The sequence below is a fragment of the Perca fluviatilis genome, chromosome 19 (assembly GCF_010015445.1).
Source record: "Perca fluviatilis chromosome 19, GENO_Pfluv_1.0, whole genome shotgun sequence".
Lineage (NCBI taxonomy): Eukaryota > Metazoa > Chordata > Actinopteri > Perciformes > Percidae > Perca > Perca fluviatilis.
In genome coordinates, this window is record NC_053130.1 from 11,735,676 (window position 1) to 11,753,520 (window position 17,845).

At 42.4% G+C, this 17,845-nt stretch overlaps 1 protein-coding gene across 4 annotated transcripts in view; it reads left to right on the forward strand.

Moving 5' to 3' along the window:
* The window catches only part of sdccag8 (SHH signaling and ciliogenesis regulator sdccag8), a 72,647-nt gene that overhangs the window by 17,783 nt on the left and 37,019 nt on the right, over nucleotides 1–17,845 (forward strand). The window contains exons 14-17 of one of the 4 annotated variants that reach the window (XM_039784365.1): nucleotides 6,679–6,806; nucleotides 10,919–11,027; nucleotides 12,719–12,850; nucleotides 14,550–14,782. In XM_039784365.1, the coding sequence (XP_039640299.1) occupies nucleotides 6,679–6,806; nucleotides 10,919–11,027; nucleotides 12,719–12,850; nucleotides 14,550–14,709 (529 nt within the window). In that variant the 3' untranslated portion in view covers nucleotides 14,710–14,782. Of the gene's footprint in view, nucleotides 1–6,678; nucleotides 6,807–10,918; nucleotides 11,028–12,718; nucleotides 12,851–14,549; nucleotides 14,783–17,064; nucleotides 17,142–17,845 lie in introns of those variants that run through there. The other 3 variants (XM_039784366.1, XM_039784367.1, XR_005637161.1) reach the window with 3 other exon arrangements.

Below are 17,845 nucleotides of genomic sequence, written 5' to 3' on the forward strand. Positions count from 1 at the left end.
TTTTATCAGAATACAGCATAGAAAATCTGCTTAGAAATATTGGATAGGATAGAACAAAACAATGTTATTTTGCTAAGATAATAGGAAACAGAACAGAAATAAAGTGCAATACACAATTTATTTCTTACAGCTCAGTGCTCTACAGTGAGTTCAATATGTTTCTGCTTCTAAACTGGCCTCAAAATTTCAACAAAGTACCCAGTTGCCATACAATGTGTGTTTTAAAGTATATCTATTAACCAAATGGAAAGGCAACGATTGGCAGAACAGGCAGCAAAGTGACAGTACTCTGATCCAAAGGAAATCAAATTTGTCAGATTGACAGCACTCTAGCCTAATGGATTTGGGGGGTGGGGGGATCATATTTCAGGGAGGCCCTAAGGACCCACCCCTGATCTCTCAATTCTTTATTTAAATTGAATGAGGTTCAATATTTAATATCAATTAGAAATGCACACTTGTAAACATGACAACATTTTTTGGGGTTATTTTTTTCCTACCCTTATTCTACATTTATATTAAATTATTTGACATTCATACTATAACATCCATATAGCATGTATTATTCACTTTATCAAATGTCTAATGAGAAGTAACTTGAAGCTGGTATCCTGATTGAAATAATTAATTCTAGCCAATCATTTACCTTCTCAACTAAAATTGATTTGACCCTCAGCCCTGCCACATATGCTACCCACAACTATTTCTGTAGGGCACAGATTTGACACTCACGTAGAGTACTGGGTTTCTGGAATAGGTCAGTATGGGAGCATATTGTACTTATGGTGTGTGTTTATTTTTAAAAATCACAGATGCCTGCGCTGCCAGTCCGCTCTTCCTGTATTAAGACCATCAGTCAACTGTGCCAATTAAGACTTTTAAACTTCTCTCACTCTGTTTTGAGAGGAGATAGATGATGACAGAGGCCAATCAGCAGCTAATTACTCAAATCTAGACCTAGGTTTCTCTCTGAGGGAATTTGTGCTGTAACAGCAAATGTTTGTTTCTGTGAGGGTTGTGCATTTGTAGCTGTTTGTACATGAATTTCTTTATTCATAGGCACGAGAGATTGAGATAATTAAGATGTGCATATTTCAAGAGAGTTATTGTCCATGTGTGTCGTAAGGGTAGGGCAAATTAAATTTTTTTGTGCTTATTTAGCAGTTGCAGTTTTTTGTTTTTTGGGCACGATTGGCTCGCCACTGACCTTGGTGGTAGTGGGGGGGCTTTAGCGCTCCTTGAAGAAGAAAAAGAGGCCTGGGCCGCCCGCTGTAAACAAAGTTGACTTGCCGACAGATGGATTGAATGACAGAGAGGCTAACTGAGCCAGAAACGGGCCTGGCAGCATTGCACTGAGCAGAAAGAGAGGGAGGGAGAGAGAGAGAGAGAGAGAGATAAAGGGGGTGTAAGAGGGGAGAAGAGAGTGGCCAACAGGAGAGGAGGTGTGAACAGGTGCAGGGCCGCTGAAGGAAGAATCAGCAGATGGAGAGAGACACAGCCAGTTTAGTTACAGGAAAAAAAGGGTGGGAGGGAATAGAGGAGGGAGGAGGGAGAAATGGATACAGCAGAAAAAAGGATCGGAGCAGAGATGAGAACGCTGTGGACAGATAGATGGACAGATAGATGGAAGATGGGCTGGGCACGGAGTAAAGGAGCGGTGAGGCTGTGTCAGGCTGCCTGTGTTTGATTTGTTTGTTTCCTAAAGTAGAGCAGCAGCAGAGATAAGGGAGGGGTGTCAGAAGAAAAATGTGGGAGCAGAGTGATTGACTTACATCACCCGGAGGTTTAATAAAAATGTGCTAAAACACATTTAGGTGCGTGTGAGAGAAAATTGTGTGACACTGTCTGCTACACGAAACAATTCAGATGTTTATTGTACACCGCATCAGTGACAGCGCAGCAAATGTTCAATATGTCACTTTATTGTCTCTGTGGTGCTCTCATCCTTTGTTGGCAGTATCGTTTTAGATAGGCCTACACAAGGCCTCTGTCTCACCGTCTCACAGTCACACACATAAACAAGCCCACTCACACAGCAGCAGTAATCATCTTTGTAGTTTTGCGTATCAAACTGTTGAATATTAATGCAGTCTGATTAATGCAGTCTATCATGAATAGCTGTGGATCCACTGGAATTTCTCCACAAAAAATAATCATCACGAGTGCCACTATGTTGAGCAGTTGAGCAAATAGTTAACAGTTGTATTTTTATAGTATAGCATTAGTGCATTTCAGTAAATCAATATTGTCTTACAAGATAATTGTCATCAGTTTAAATAATGAATTTGAATGGAAATGTAATTGATTTTCTAAAATCCAGTTATGTAGTTAAGTGTATCAGTTTAATTTCAAAGGTATCTTAGAAATACAATTCTGAGATCCTTCATTTTGTATTTTTGTTGATACGGTTAAATAGATCTTAGTTACAAGCAGTCAAGAAATGGCAGGTAATCGGTCATTGTCTGATTATAAAAGTTGCATCTAAAACACTCATTTAGAAGTTTTGATACTATTTCATAGGTATGTAAAATTGCCATGAGTATACTGTAGTGATTAGTACAGTCCTCTGTGACAGAAATAGTATTATTCTATCTAGTTTTCCTCTTGATCCTCCATCTCCTCCTGAACAAATCTTTGTTGCGAACAACACGTGTGTGTTTACATGTTTGTGCTATAGGCTGGGCTCACAATCTTTTCACCTGTATGTAAATTTCACACCTGTTATTTTTGCAACACAGGAATGTATCTGTGCATGCATATGAATGTGCATTGATTTGAGGGATTGTTCTCTTGAGTTTTTTATCTTTTTATTTATCTTTTTCATACAATATTTATCTTTACCTTGCTTTTGGTAACAGAATGCTTGGAAGTAACTCAAGTTTCATAAGCTTCATCAATCATGTTGATAGTTATTTGAAATGTCATATATTTTGTGTAATTTACATTTACACAAAGATTTTCCCTTTTTATTTGTGTGTGTGTGTGTGTGTGTGTGTGTGTGTGTGTGTGTGTGTGTGTGTGTGTGTGTGTGTGTGTGTGTGTGTGTGTGTGTGTGTGTGTGTGTGTGTGTGTGTGTGTGTGTGTGTGTGTGTGTGTGTTCACTGGGTGACCTCACTTTGTGTGTATGTGTATCTGGGTGATATTGTGTTTACTGGGGGACAGTATTGTCTCTTTTACTTTAGCCCAAACAGCGGTCAGTGGTGTCTGGCGTTGGCGACAATTCCTCCAAGTCCACCGTCTGACTCCAATTTGTGCTCGTTCTCTGATAAACCACAGCATTTGGTGGTTCTGGCGTGGGATGCCGGCTGCACCATGGGGTGCTGCAAACTCCGTGCTTGGTCAGGCCCTGGCACCCCACATCTAATGGGCAACAGCTTGAATAGTGCCCACTTAGGCAGGCAGTGCAGACTGGGCCTCCTCTTCTTCCTCTCTGCTCCAGCCAGCTAGCCAGCCAGCCATCGCCTCTGCCACCTCCCACTTACCCAGCAGCCACTGTACCTGGCCACAGCCCCAGAGCTATTCCAGCCTACCTTAGGCCCCTGGCCCATGCAGCTCTCGCCATACTTATCAAGCTGTCCTACAGTGCATCAGGCCAGCCATATACAAACAGGCCCAGCTATCCACTAACTGAACATTCAGTCTATTGCCTCCTAGGCCCAAACGAGAGTTCCTGCCACAGGCAGCAACCCAGAGCCCATTCACCAATTAGCTGGAAGGCAGATTATTGTCCAGGGAGAATTATCCAGCTCCAGCCCCACATATTCAGCCTCTGCTCTACCCGTCACCCTTAATTCTTGCTCCAGGGCTTGGCTCTCCACTGACATCTCTTCTATGCTTTCTCTTTTTTATGCTTTAATTTGACAGTGCTCACCAGCAGCCATTTTGTTCGTTTTGGAAGTAAACACGTTGCATTAGATTGGGGATACAAAATGGCGCAGGGGAAAGAAGCTCATAACTCTCCGCTTAAATTTAATTCTCGATGAGGCTTTTAGGCCCTTGTCACGGGGATTTGAACCCTCTGACCTTACTTATTGAACCAAAACTTAGAATCAGCTGCTCTCCTCAAGGTTGTTTCCAGAAATAAAGGCCCTGAGTCTGCTTTGCTCTGCTGTGCACAACTTTATTTGGCTGTACTTGTAAAATGTTGGTTCAGTAGATCAGCAAAACCAAACAGATGCCAAATATGTGATAGCTCTCTGTGTTTTTGCTTTTCTATCTTCTCCTGTTTTCCTGTTTTTCATCACCTCCTTGTCCTCACCAACACCACTCTATTGCTGACTGCTGGAACTTTCTGGCGGTCTGTCTGATGCTAATTGGTGGGTAAACAGGTCTGGTGTGAGTTGCCCCCCTCCATCGCACACACAAACACACACACATACGCAAATACACACGGCCCCCTGGAACCTCTTACAGGACCAAATGGCTGGCAACGCCTGCCCGCCATCTCCCGCTGAGCCCTGGTGTGCGCTTTGGTGGCTCAGGCTGCTGTTCAAGCCCAGCGGGGGTTCATTCACTCTCTCACACACACACACACGCACACACACTCATACGAGTACAGACACACACAGTCTCCTTGTGTCCCCTGTACACCCGCCACCCGCTTTCACACCCCAGACAGCAGGACAGCAGGAGAACACACACACACACACACACGAAGGAACAGACAGACGCGGTCACTTTAGAGATGCAGGCCAAGCGCTGTAGGGGAGAAAAGTTTTCACTTAAACTGGAGAATTCTCTCTTCATTAGCGCCTTTGGACTTCAGGAAGAGTTCTGTTTATTTGTTCGTTCGTTTTTTCCTCTCTTTGTAGTTTTTCTTTTCTTTCCTTCTTTGTCTGTTCCTCTGTTGTTTGGGTACATTCAGCTAAGTTAGAAAGTTGGTTCAAACAGGAGTAAAATGCAGTGTTGTTCAATGCCAGTTATTTGTTATTGAGACGAACAAAGGGAGTGGAGATTAAAACTATTTGATTGCTACAAAATGTGTCATGCTAGTTGGCTTTCCATTCGAACTAGGAAGTCAGAGTTATTTATATGTAGACCTTATATAACTAAAAGAAAGATACAATTAATCAACTGATGTTGTCGCTGTGGTGTTGTACGTGTTTTCGGCATTAATGTGGCTGGAAACTGAATCATATTGATACAAATTGTACAGGAAATGCACAGAATGACAAGCACCTTGAGCAAAGTAATATCACAGAGCAGGCCGATCTTTTCTATTTACACTCCTGCAAAAGTGTGTGTGTGTGTGTGTGTGTGTGTGTGTGTGTGTGTGTGTGCGTGTGTGTGTGTGCGTGTGCGCGCGTGCGTGCGTATGTTTTATAGACAGCTGCAGTATCACTCAGGGGTCTTCAAGCCGACAGTGGCCTGACGCTTTTACCCTTCTACCCCCTGAGTCTTTTCTGTCATTCTCCTTTCTGTCTTTTCTTTCATCTTGTTTGTACAGTGTGTGTTTTCCTCCTTCTTTCTCTCTCACCTCTGTGTTAATCTATCAGCCTTTTTTCCACATTACAGATCTTCACACACACAAGTATGGTGGAATTATTAGGAATACACCGATCAAACAAATTGAAGGCCTACTTTTTTTTTTTTATACTCACTGAGTATGATGTGGGGTATTTCACACTCATTCGTCACTCTCGTTTTTAGGGTTGGGCATTGTTTGGATTTTAACAATTCTGATTCCAATTCCGATTCTTCCTTGTGATTCCGGTTCTTATCGATTCTCGATTCCGATTCTTTGAGGGGTGGAGTTGAAACGGGTCACATGCTTATTTCACAAATAAGAGGGAAGTTTTATTTTGATTCAGTGGTGGTTTGCAGTTTTCCAGGGCTTTTTCAACATAAAATAAAGCCACACTAGAGCACCGCTTACTGTGCTCCAAGGTTGCATCCCAACAAGCGCCTGGCTGCTTCGGAAACCAAAACTTTTGCATGTAAACTTTGGAACCTATGATCAGATTTGAAACCAAATCCTCTAAACGATTCCAAACGATTCCAATAAAGAAACGATTCCACTGGAATCGTAATTTTTGAAACGATTCCAAGTTTGAATCGGTTCTCGATGCCCAATCCTACTCATTTTACACTTCTCCTTATGAGAGCAATAATTGAATGTACTGCTTTCAGGGCTGCTCGCATGCAGTTTGTTTTTAATGTACTAGCCACTTAAAGGCCCAATCTGTCCAAAAGTAAACTAAGAACAGAGCAGCCCTACCACCAAAACACAACTGCTGTGTGTGCTGTCATGATAAACTTGATTGAAATGTAATCAACGTAGAGTAAAACAAGCCTATATTTTAATCATAGTCAGTTGAAAAACTCTAAACTTTCAATGAACTTTATATTTACTTTGTAAAAGAAATGATATGTTTAAGACAGAAGGTGAAGCCTACAGTATTTTCATGCTCCGCCACAATCAGAAGATGAGTAATCAATCATCTTAGGCACAGACTAACATTTGGCTTCTCTGTTTGGATGAACACTGTTTTTACACACACTGTAGTAAGCCAAGTTATGTGATGAAATTGTGCATCCAATGAACACCATGCTATTTTGAAATGTCATAGTTGGAGAGAGACACAGCCAGTTAATATTGGAAAATGTGGATAAATTATTGTGATTGTAAAAAGGATTGTGGTTTAAATGTTCCTTTAACACCCCGGTCCTTTTCCCCAGACAGGACAGAGAGAGTTCGGAACAGGCTCATGAGGAGGAAATGGCGTCTATGACCCTTTCAGCGCGGGAAAGAGAGAGAGAGCTGGCTGTGCTGTTGGAGCAAACAGAGGCTCAACACCAGCAGAGAGGTCAGTTCTTCCACCGACAGCAGTGGCACCTAGCAGTGGTCCAGGCCAAACATACCGTCCACTTGTCTCATAGCTCACTATTTCCATCTCACCTCTCTGACTTAATTAAACATATCTGACCTATTTCAAAGATAACTAAGTATCCGATTACTCAAGAATATCAGCTTGTCAAAAACCCATCTTTCCTTTCCCCTCCATGTTTTTCTTATCAATGTAATTTAAAGTCTTGTGTAGTTGAACCTCATCCTGGATGTCCGCTGGATGCAGCTGCATCGAGTTTCGGTTTTGAGCCACAGCTTCGTCGCATCTCTGTCCCAGTTCAAATGTTGACTGGAGGAGTTTCAGAGGCGTATCGTCTTCATGCGGTCTGTCCGTCAGCAGCTACATTTGGTTAGCCAGTTTTGTTTTGCAAGCGTATTGTATACACATTTCAGCTCATTCTGTGATAACAGAAACTCTGTGCTTGAACTTAACTTATTTTAATAACTGTAAGCAGCACACCATCTTCTCTTATTCTTAAATAGTGTGTATTGTGGCATTCATTCTCCTGCTATACTTATGCTAGACTTTAGAGAAGAAGAGACATAAACAAACAAGTAAAAGTAGTTCTGCTGACAACCAATAACTAATGAAATGCATCATTAAATATTAAATGAATGTCACACGACAATAGATATCATTCTATGCATTTCAGTTCTATACATTCATAAGTGAATTTTACTCTTCAGAGACGCTCCAGTCCTGCGTCTGGTGGCCATTGGCCCGCCAGCTAGAATGGCAGCTGATTGTGTCTGGCAGCAGCAATTCAGCCAAATCAGTTGGACATAGGGGGTTGCTTTAAAGTGTTTCAGTAGAGATCTGCACACACTTGAGAACATCTCTACACGGCCACACAGCAGCAAGTCCTCAAATTTGCTATTTCAGTAGGTTTACTGTAGGTCATTATGGCACACAAGCATATTAGTTGTCTAACACAGAGGGGAGGGTGATGTGGGGGGGCTGAACAAAGCAAAACTAAATAGGATGGAGCACACTGAGTCAGAATATTCAGAACTGCAAGGAGCCAAACAGCAGAGTTAATCAGGGTCAACTACAGAATCGCAGCACTGGAACTGGGAGGGTTTCAGTCTCTTCCTCAAGGACACTTCAGCAGGGTGGATCTTTGCTGGAACAGGGTCTTGAACCTGCAACTTCTATTTAAAGGATGGCTTTCCTTCTTACTGTGCCACCTTGCTCCGCACCAACACAACATGGCCAGAGTGGGAGGGGACGGACAGGAACACAAATCATTTGAGCTGAAGTGACCTCAAAAGAGCAGAACAGAAGCCCTGAGAGGAGACGAGAGAATAGCAGGGCAGAGCAGAGGGAAGGTGATGGGAGCAGCGCAGAGAGACCCAGCTCAGAGCTCGCTGTCTGTCTGCACAGCAGAGCTGCTGCTGCTAGCACATCTGTTGCACCATCTGGATCCCCCCCCCCACACCCACCACCCACCCTCAACCGCTCTCCCTCCCTCCATTCTCCTATCTTTTTATTTACCTGTGGTTCCCTTCAACAACCAGGGAGCCTGCTGGTACGCAGAACAAAGATGGAGGGTACAGAGGGAGGAATGGATGGAAGGAGGGGAGGTGTGTGTGTGTGTGGGGGGGGGTAAACAAAGGGTTTGTTTCTGGCGCATGTCGGCAGCACACATGTTGTCTAAAGAGAGCTGACATCAGAGCACAGCAGGAAACTGTGGATGGGGAGGGGATGGAGGGGTGGACGTCCTTTAGTAGCTCGCATCACTTCCTCTCCCCGTGCAACCCAACAGACGAGCTGGATAATTAGCTTTCTTGCTCTCCAAATCCCGCCTCTCTGTCCATCCGTTTGTCCTTCCATCCATCCGTCCCCCCTCTCCCTTCTTCTCTGCTCCTTCCCACCTTAGATTTATTTTTTTCATGTTTCTTTTTTGAGTAAATGCGTACAGAGCAGCCTCTAGATGATATCAGATATTTGTTTCTCTCCATCCATCCCTCCCTCCCTGCCACGCTTCTTCTCTCCATCCCTCCCTCCCTCATTTTTCTCTGTTTGTTTCCAGTGCCAGTTCTGCTGTGTTTCTGTGTCCCAGGGTTCTTTTTGGCCTACGCATGGCCAGACGCATTCAAAGCCTGTTCAGCTAATTAGCATTCTTCATGCAACTTTTCCAGCACTGACCAAACTTTGTTTAGTGTACGTGTGTGTGCACGTCCGTGAGTTTGTGTAGTTTAGTTTCATGCTCTGTAGCATCCAATTTCTGCCCTCCATGCAGTGATCTGGGGACAGAGGCTGTATAGAGTGGAATGAAAGGTTATTGGTAACTCATAGTGGACACACATGTGCAGCCAGTGAAGAATATTACGTGAAACATCACTGGGCATTGGCCTTGACACGTCTCCCAGTCCTCCTTTTATATTTTAAAAGTATTCATGTAGTACATAGAGAAAGAAGAAGAGAAAAATTACAAAAAGTGTAGAGTCAAATTTCAGCCTGCGGGTAAATGATATAATAGCATAGGCATCTACCACCATGGCTCTTCCTCTACCGTACTTAGTTCCTCTATCTCTTTCTTTCCCTCCCAACATCTACTATATGCAAAAAAAAAAAAACTTTACAAGTGTGAGCTACTTTTCAAAGACTGCGAGTCCTTGGTGTTTTTGGTTTCGGTTGACTGTAACAGAATGCCGGAGCAGGTGGATCATTCCCTCAATCCAAGCAACAGCCATTGTTATTTTGAAAGAGCAGACATATGTTGGATCATTTCAAAGGAATGATGAAAGCCCAGTGTTGGATTGTTCAGAAAGAGGCCCCCATGAGCGGATGAGGATGTGGCAGGAAGGGTGGAAAGGAGAAAGTGCTTTCAAACAACAATCCCCCTCTCTTTTTCCATCTCGTTTTACCATTTACCACACTTTATTTTTCCATCCTCTATTCTCTGTACTTGTGTTTTTCCTCTGTACATCTCCGCCTGTTGTTTGAACAATTTGAATGTGAATGTTGACCAAAAGCATTTTTGGGAATACAAAGAACCATATGTATCTATAACCTTATGCACTTTTGCTGCAGTATTAGTTACAATCGATGTAATTGTTCAGCTCTGTCCGTAATATACTGTGGATGTTTTTCTCACATATTTAAGGCCGTTTGGATGGCCTGCTCTTGGTAATGTATTGTATGTGTTAATAGAAGTAGCCATGATGCTTTCTAAGTCGAGTTAAACTTTTTTTTCCCTAAGAATTTTACAGTATATTAGATGGCACAGTAGCATGAAACTTACATTACAATGTCTTTTTGTCTCCAAAATTGAAACTTTAATTTAAATGAAAGCATGACCAAAATGAAATCCTGGGTCAATGAGGTAACCACATTTTTTTTAATTTTTTTTATTTAGACACATATTCTTTATGCTACACTGAAATATATGAAAAGATGAAGATTTTCCACATGAAAAAAATTAACCCTTTTTTGCTTTTCTTATGAAAAGCATTCAAATTGTGTCAAAGAAACACTTCGCCTATATCTTTTTTGACATTTAATATTTCACATTATTCTTGGAGGTGACAGTCGGAAATACTGCTAACCATGCTAACCATAATTTTTTTTGTCAATTTTTCTATTATTTGATTAAAAAGGGAGTGAGCCTATTTAAATTGTCATAAATTACACAGCTCACTGTCAGTGTCTTACAAATGTAAATGTCATTTCTTTTTTACTGAGGTTGTCTTTCTTACTTGGAGCAGCAGTTAAGGATGTTTCCTGTAGTAAGCGAAGAGAGATAGAGATAGATACTGAATACATAGTATGTAAACAGTATATATACTGTATATATACAGTACATGTCTCTATTATTAGAGAGAAGGGGAGGTGGGAGATGATGGTGTGACAACAGATCCTCTAGGCAGGCTTTCGAGTTTGACAACGTCTGAACTTCAGTGTAGGCGTGTGGGCTGAAAAGTGTCTTAACAGAAGTGATACGTTGCGTAAACCTCCATCAGTGTCCGTGCTGACAGCGTTTCTGACTGCTACTCAAAGTGCACACAAAATCACCCACGGTGGTTAACCTCACAGTAACCAACAACTTTCCAACGATCGATTTGCAGTTGGAGAGTTGGACAGTCTGCTGAGTTCCCAGAATTCCCTGATCAGGAAGCTCAAGGACGAGTGCTGCACGCTGGGAGTCAAACTAGAGGAGCTGACAGAAAACAGCAGGTCAGTATTTTCTCTTTCGTCATATTTCCTCTTTGTTTGAACGTGTATTCACTCTATTGCATTGTGAGTTCAAATCTACTTGTGTAGGCACACAAAGCCTCTCTTTTCCAGTCATTTTTCCTCGCTCCATTGTTTATTCCCTCTGTCGGTTGGACATCCATGTCATTAGTTCATGAAGCATCATCTATCCAGGCTGTTTGGACAGAGTATGTCAACATACTACATACTGCTTTCCAGTCTGACCTGTTTTCTTGTTAACCTGATGCTACAGTAGTCACAGCAGGCCTACACAGCTCTCCATCTGGGCTGCCTGTGTGTATGTGTGTTTGTGTACTTGAGTGTGTGTGTAAGTGTGTGTGTGTGTGTGTGAGTGAGTGACCCTGGGCCCAGTGTCCTGTCAGCTGTTGGAGCTGTGCTGCACATTAGTCACATGACAGCCCCCAATCTGGCCCTGCCAGACCGCACTGGCCTCACCAGCCACAGGACACGTGCACACAATACACACACCAAAGTACCCCTGTGTGTTTTCTTATGGGTGGACATCAATACTAAATACAAAAATATGTACACAGTAATAACTGCCACCTTGGATGTGTTTTCTTCACGGGTAGGAACTCTCATACATGCTGACACACTGGCATGAAGGCTCGTAGCCTACATCTGCTGTACGTGTGTGTTACGTAGTTTAGCAGCAGTGTGGTGTTGGTGTATTTTGTGCCTCGGGTTGTTTGAGCTCCTGGAGTCCAAGCCCAGTGTAGCGGTTAAAGTCCTGCTGGACGGCCTCAGTCGGGCTAAGCGAGGTTACACCGAGACTGTTGCAGACAAATGAGAAAAGTCTTGACAAATTGTTTTCAGTTCTAAGTCTGACAATGAGGCCATCTACTGATTGTCTAGTGTAATGTTGTGCAGCAGACAAAGACGTTCAGGGCCTCAGATGAATTCGTGGTTAAGACGAATTTCATGTAAATGCGACGTCCGGCCAGGGACCATTTTGTTGTATGTCCTATTGGTTGGGGTGATCGTTTCTATTTTCATATCATCCAGTCGTAGTTATTCGAGATCCCTGATAGGTGATCCAATCACCATGGGGGCGGCGGTGTGGCTCAGCGCCTGAAGGAGCTTTAAAATAATCCAACATTTAAGATTTCTGCACCAATGCATTTAACGTTACGTGAATAAACATTTATAAAACACTGTTAACATGTTATGTAAAATATTTCCTGTCTGTATCTCTGTTGTCGCTGTCAAATAAATGATAAATGAGTACATGTAGTTGGTTTGCCATTGGTTGCTCAGTATATGACGTCACTTATCAATTCAAAGTGAGGATCAACCCTTTTCCTCTCAGAAATACATTTCCTTTATTATACAGTATAACTAGGATATTTCTAAACAAACATATTGTATGTTAACAACAAGTTATTACTACAGATCTAAAGTCTCCAGATCTTTAGACTTAAGGTCTGTGAAGACTGTGGACTCAAGACCCACCTGTTTAGACTTCCCATTGCTAAGTTTTAATTATTTATTTGTAACTCTCTTTTATATATTTAATTTCTATCATGTTTGTCATGTATTGTGAAGCAGTTTGTGACGTCTGATCTAGAAAGTGTTACTACAAATTATTTTTAGGAAAACACTATTTCATATTTTATTCAGCTAACATTGCCTGTGTGTGTGTGTGTGTGTAGAGGAGAGCTGGAGCAGCTGGCCCTGGAGAAGCAACACCTAGAGGAGGCGGTAAAGAGTCTGAGAGCTCGCTGCTCCGACATGGAGGAACAGTGTGTCCAGCACGGCCGCATGCACCAGCGCATGAAAGACAGGTATCTAAATATGCATAATACATTACATACACACAACTACACAACTTATAACTTTGATTTGTTAGTTCCTCAGTCAAGAACTACTACACTTATTTCAATGAAAAACTGGCACACATCTTAAAATTCTATCAGTTTTTATCATTGACATAACAGGAGCCTTGTTGGAGTTAAATGTTCCCAAAGTGCTTTTAAGTTTTAATTCCTTTCCGTTTGCAGAATCTGGCAGCAGGCCTTTACAAAAGAAAAAAATAAGTGCAGTTCTGTCTCTAACCAGTCCACCTTGTGCAAATTGTTTTATTTTTTGTTGACAGAGTGTTTTTTGTGTAATCAACTCTCCTGCTGTCTGTGCAGTGGTAACATTTTTCACTTAATCAGACGGCACATCAAACGGTTCTCTGATCAAAAACCATCTTTTTTCTTATATGACGCACTGGAAACAATAAACTAGTTATAGATCCACAGAGGACGCTAACAGCCCTAAATGTATAACATGCACTAGCTGAAACAGAAATTGTTAGGAGTTTTAGCCTGAATGAATTATGAAGTTAACGAGAAGGTAATTCATGATAACGTTACAGTACATGTCATTTAGATGACGGTTTTATCCAAAGCGACTTAACAATTGCTATATATCAGAGGTTGTACGCCTCTGGAGCAACTATGGGTTAAGTGTGTTGTTCAGGGAGACATTGAAGTGGGAATCAACCCAGATCTCCTACACCAAAGGCATGTGTCATATCCACTGCGCCATCTTCCATCCCATGATAAAATGTAAAATGACGAAATTCTACCTATTGGGTCGTAAACTGCAAACTGAGCTGAACTCAAAACGATGCACCAGTCAGGCTCATTAAGTCTTTGTAGCTCGATCTACAATAGCACAAGCACAGCTGAGTTTGTCTTTTTATTTGGAAGTAGACAAACTTGATAAATTAGCTGTCAGACAACACTCCCTAATTCACTGAAGTTGTGATGGGCTGCAATTGGTACCACATTTTCCGTTCCAATTTTGAGGGCAATCTATAGTATAGTGGATACATTTTATCCTTAGAATTGTGAAACTCAATTACAAATACAAAAAGTAAATATGTTGCTCTCTTTAGCAAATAGGGAGTGATTTCAGAGACGGTGACTTATAAAACCTGCAGGTAAAAGTGGCTCCATTTTTGGCTTATGCTACAGTATCTGTACATGTGTGTGGGTCTCTTCCTCCATGAGTGTGGAGCCCAGTTGGTGTGTGTCTCCCCAATCGCCTGGCATACAGCCTGGCTCTGCCAGTGTGGGCGAGGGTGTGGGTGTTGTTGCCCCACTCTGCAGGATCTCTACCTCAGTGCCCCCACCCAACTCCACCTTCCTCTTACACAAAACCAAACAAACTCACCCTTTTCTCCTGCTCCATCACTGACACTACATATTGTCTACCACCCACTGGTGTTAACCTGTCGACAGTCAGACGCTGCCAAAAAAACAAAGTTTACCAAGTCACAGCTGTCTCCTGGTTGAGTGTGACTCTTTGTGTGTTTCATACAATAGACAACATTCTAAGTTGTCAAGGAGTGTGAAGTATGAATATTCTGTATGTTTCTGCGCATATGTTATGGTGGTATTTTTGTGTGTTGTGTGTGTGTGTGTGTGTGTGTGTGTGTGTGTGTGTGTGTGTGTGTGTGTGTGTGTGTGTGCTGCTATTGCATGTTCTCAGGAGGTTTAGCAGAGTAGGAATCTGGCTGCCAAAAGTGGATTGGCTGGGAAGTTGGCACCTAACTTCTCTCTTCTCCCAACTGAACCACGATAATCACTCTTGGCATTTCGTGAGTTTTATTTTCTGCTTTGACACTTACTTGGTTGATGAATCCTCCTGATATTTAAAAATCTCTTGAGTTCAGTTCTACATGAGGTCACTTTTGCAGTGACTGTTAAGCCGCTTGACCACATTTTTGTAGTTTTTATTTTCCCGGAGATAATTGTTTTGGTAAAAAGTGTGCATGTTTGGGAATGCATTATGGAGTTTTGAGCAGTTAATATATGCATTTTTAGCATTTGTATATGATTTTTTAGGTGATTTATTATACGGAGCTACAGTACAGCAATACATGTAAGGGAGGCAAGAGAGGTATGACTCACACTTACGATGATCCACACTGCAGCTGGTACATGGTTTTTCAGTATGTGATTGTATTTCTGGTACTGATCGTGCTCTGGGGGCAAAACTTGAAAACCTGCCTCCAATGTATTCTTATAACATTGATTTTAGCCTAAACAAATACAAAAAGAGAGATCCACAGTATTTATCAGGGCTTTATTGCAGTCATGTCTTGCAGTTTGTGTAGATCTCTATTTTGTGTGTGTGCACACGGTTATGTTTGTGTGCATATTCGTGTATGAGTGTGTACACCGGGCTCTCTACATATGGTTCTGTTCTCGTGTGTGTGTGTCATCCATACATTGGGTATATGTTAGTTGGTCCCTGCAGGCCCTGAGCACTCGGTGGGCGCCCTGCCGCGCCGCTCAGGGGTTAAGGTGTACGTGTTAACAAGCTGGTGCAAGTGGGTTTAATATCCAGCGCCCCGCCCCTCCCCACAGCCTCTCCATCGGCCTGCAATCTGTGCTGCGAAGAGCGGCAACAGCGCACCACGCACAAAACATTTGGAAAATCAGCTTGATTTATTTTTACATGGGCAAGCTGATTGCCAAACTACACAGGGGTTTTTAGCACACAATGTTTTGCTGCACCACTTAATTATTTATTTCTCTATGTCTGTGGTGTTGCTTTTTTTTTTTTTTTTTGCTTTGAAATAAAGGGATAGAATGGAGGGTGGAAAGATGGAGTTAGGGAAAATGCAAAGCCAGCTACTGTAAATGATTAATCCAAAGGTTATATGTGTTTTTGTGAGCAGTCGGTTCAAGAAATAACCTTAAGGTAAATGTATATTTTTACATGAGTGAGTACAACAGGGAATGTTTGTAGCAGTTTTTTATTTGTATTAACTTTTCAAGCCATCTACATCTTTATTCTCCAGATTCTTTATGTGACTGGTGACATTTGACTGTGTTGTATTACTGTATGCAATTTCCTGGTGCTTATTCTGAGGAAATACAAACAAAATAATACATCTCTTTTAACTTTGATTGAAATGATGATTGCCTGTTTCTCAGTGAGGGCAGGTATGTTTGTGAGACAGCTCAGAATATATATAATCAACACCCAAGCAAATTACACATGAAAATAGAAAACAAATCCAGGGGATGGATACATGCTATTTTACAGTTTATTGAAGGTGAATACAGAGATCTATCTTTTTTTTAATGGATTTGAATAGAAATGTGATTTCTTTAGGTAATTTGACATCACAAATGCAAAACACTTAGTGCCAATCAATGAATAGAGAAACATGTAGGATCTAGTAAGAACTAAGAAACGATGTTGACGACAATGATAATTATTTGCTTATGAAAGTTAATACGGCGGTTAAAATATTTCCTGCTGATGTAGCTTTTAAACCTTCTCTTCTTACCTCACCCTCTTCGTTGTATCTCTTTTCACTTTCCTTTCCTCTTCTCTTATTCTCCAACTTTACTCCTATCCTCTTACTCCTCCTCCCTTCTGCAACACCACGCAACCTTTTCTCACCCCACAGCTGTTCGCAGGCTGTTTCACCAATTATCACTATGCATGTACACACTGAGGTCACATACACAGACACACACAGCAGACCAACATAACACCAACGTTTGCTTAACCACACATACTGTAGTGACAGAAGAGTGTGTTTGTCAGACCTGGGTGTGTGTGCATGGACTGTGTTTATGTGAGCACACAGCTCACTGTACAGCCCTTTAAGGAGAGCAGCAACATATACGCAGATGTGCCTGTAGATCCACAGGCTTCACTGGGCCATATGGCCTCCATGAAGAAAGATGGTGCGTGCGTCTGGAGGAGAGCAGAAGAGGGAGGGAGGGTGGGAACGAAGGAGGGAGGGAAGGAGCGAGCAAAGGATGGAGCGAAGGATGGAGGGCCATGTGTGGTATGAGCTGTGCAAGCAGTTGTTGAAGTATGTATGCCTGTGGATGTGTGTGTGTGTGTGTGTGTGTGTGTGTGTGTGTGTGTGTGTGTGTGTGTGTGTGTGTGTGTGTGTGTGTGTGTGTGTGTGTGTGTGTGTGTGTGTGTGTGTGTGTGTGTGTGTGTGGATGTGGATGTGTGTGTGTGTTTGCAACAGAGGCTCCAGGAGATCGGGTTAATGGAACAAATGGTCGCGGCGGGCCGGGGAAGAAGGAACAGGCTTGCTGCTACCGCAGGCGGACAGCGAGCCCCGGGCGAGGGCTGCTTCATCTGGGCTCCTGCCACACACACACACACACACACACACACACACACACCCTCTGTCAAACCGTCTCCTCACCCCCCTCCCCCCAACACACAGTGTGCTGCCATGCCCCAGAAGCAAAAGGATGCTCCTCGCAAAAACTTTTCATTTGCAAATTAAGTTGGCAGAGGCTGGGCAGAAGAAACAGGACAGATTTCATTTGTCTCATCTGTGTGTGTGTGTGTGTGTGTGTGTGTGTGTGTGTGTGTGTGTGTGTGTGTGTGTGTGTGTGTGTGTGTGTGTGTGTGTGTGTGTGTGTGTGTGTGTGTGTGTGTGTGTCAGACACACGGGTATGTTTATGTGAATCTCTGTGTATGATGAGTTGTGACTGTGTGTGTGATCTGAGAGAGAGAGGGATGATAAAAGAGTGAGATGTGTAGATAACAGGGATAGGGCAATGAAGGCCCAGAGTTTACACACTTAACGATCTTTAAACCTCACCTTCATGTAAATATTAACATCATTGCTGCTGTCTGTGTCTGTTTTGTTTTAAAATTGGACTTTTTCATTTTTCACAAAACAGCAGCCCCTTCACCTAATTGTGTTTTTTTTCATGGAAGAAAAGTTGAGTGGGTTACAGACATGGCAGAAAAAGAGGTTCAGGCACGATACAATCTAGGCAGTTAGAGAGGTA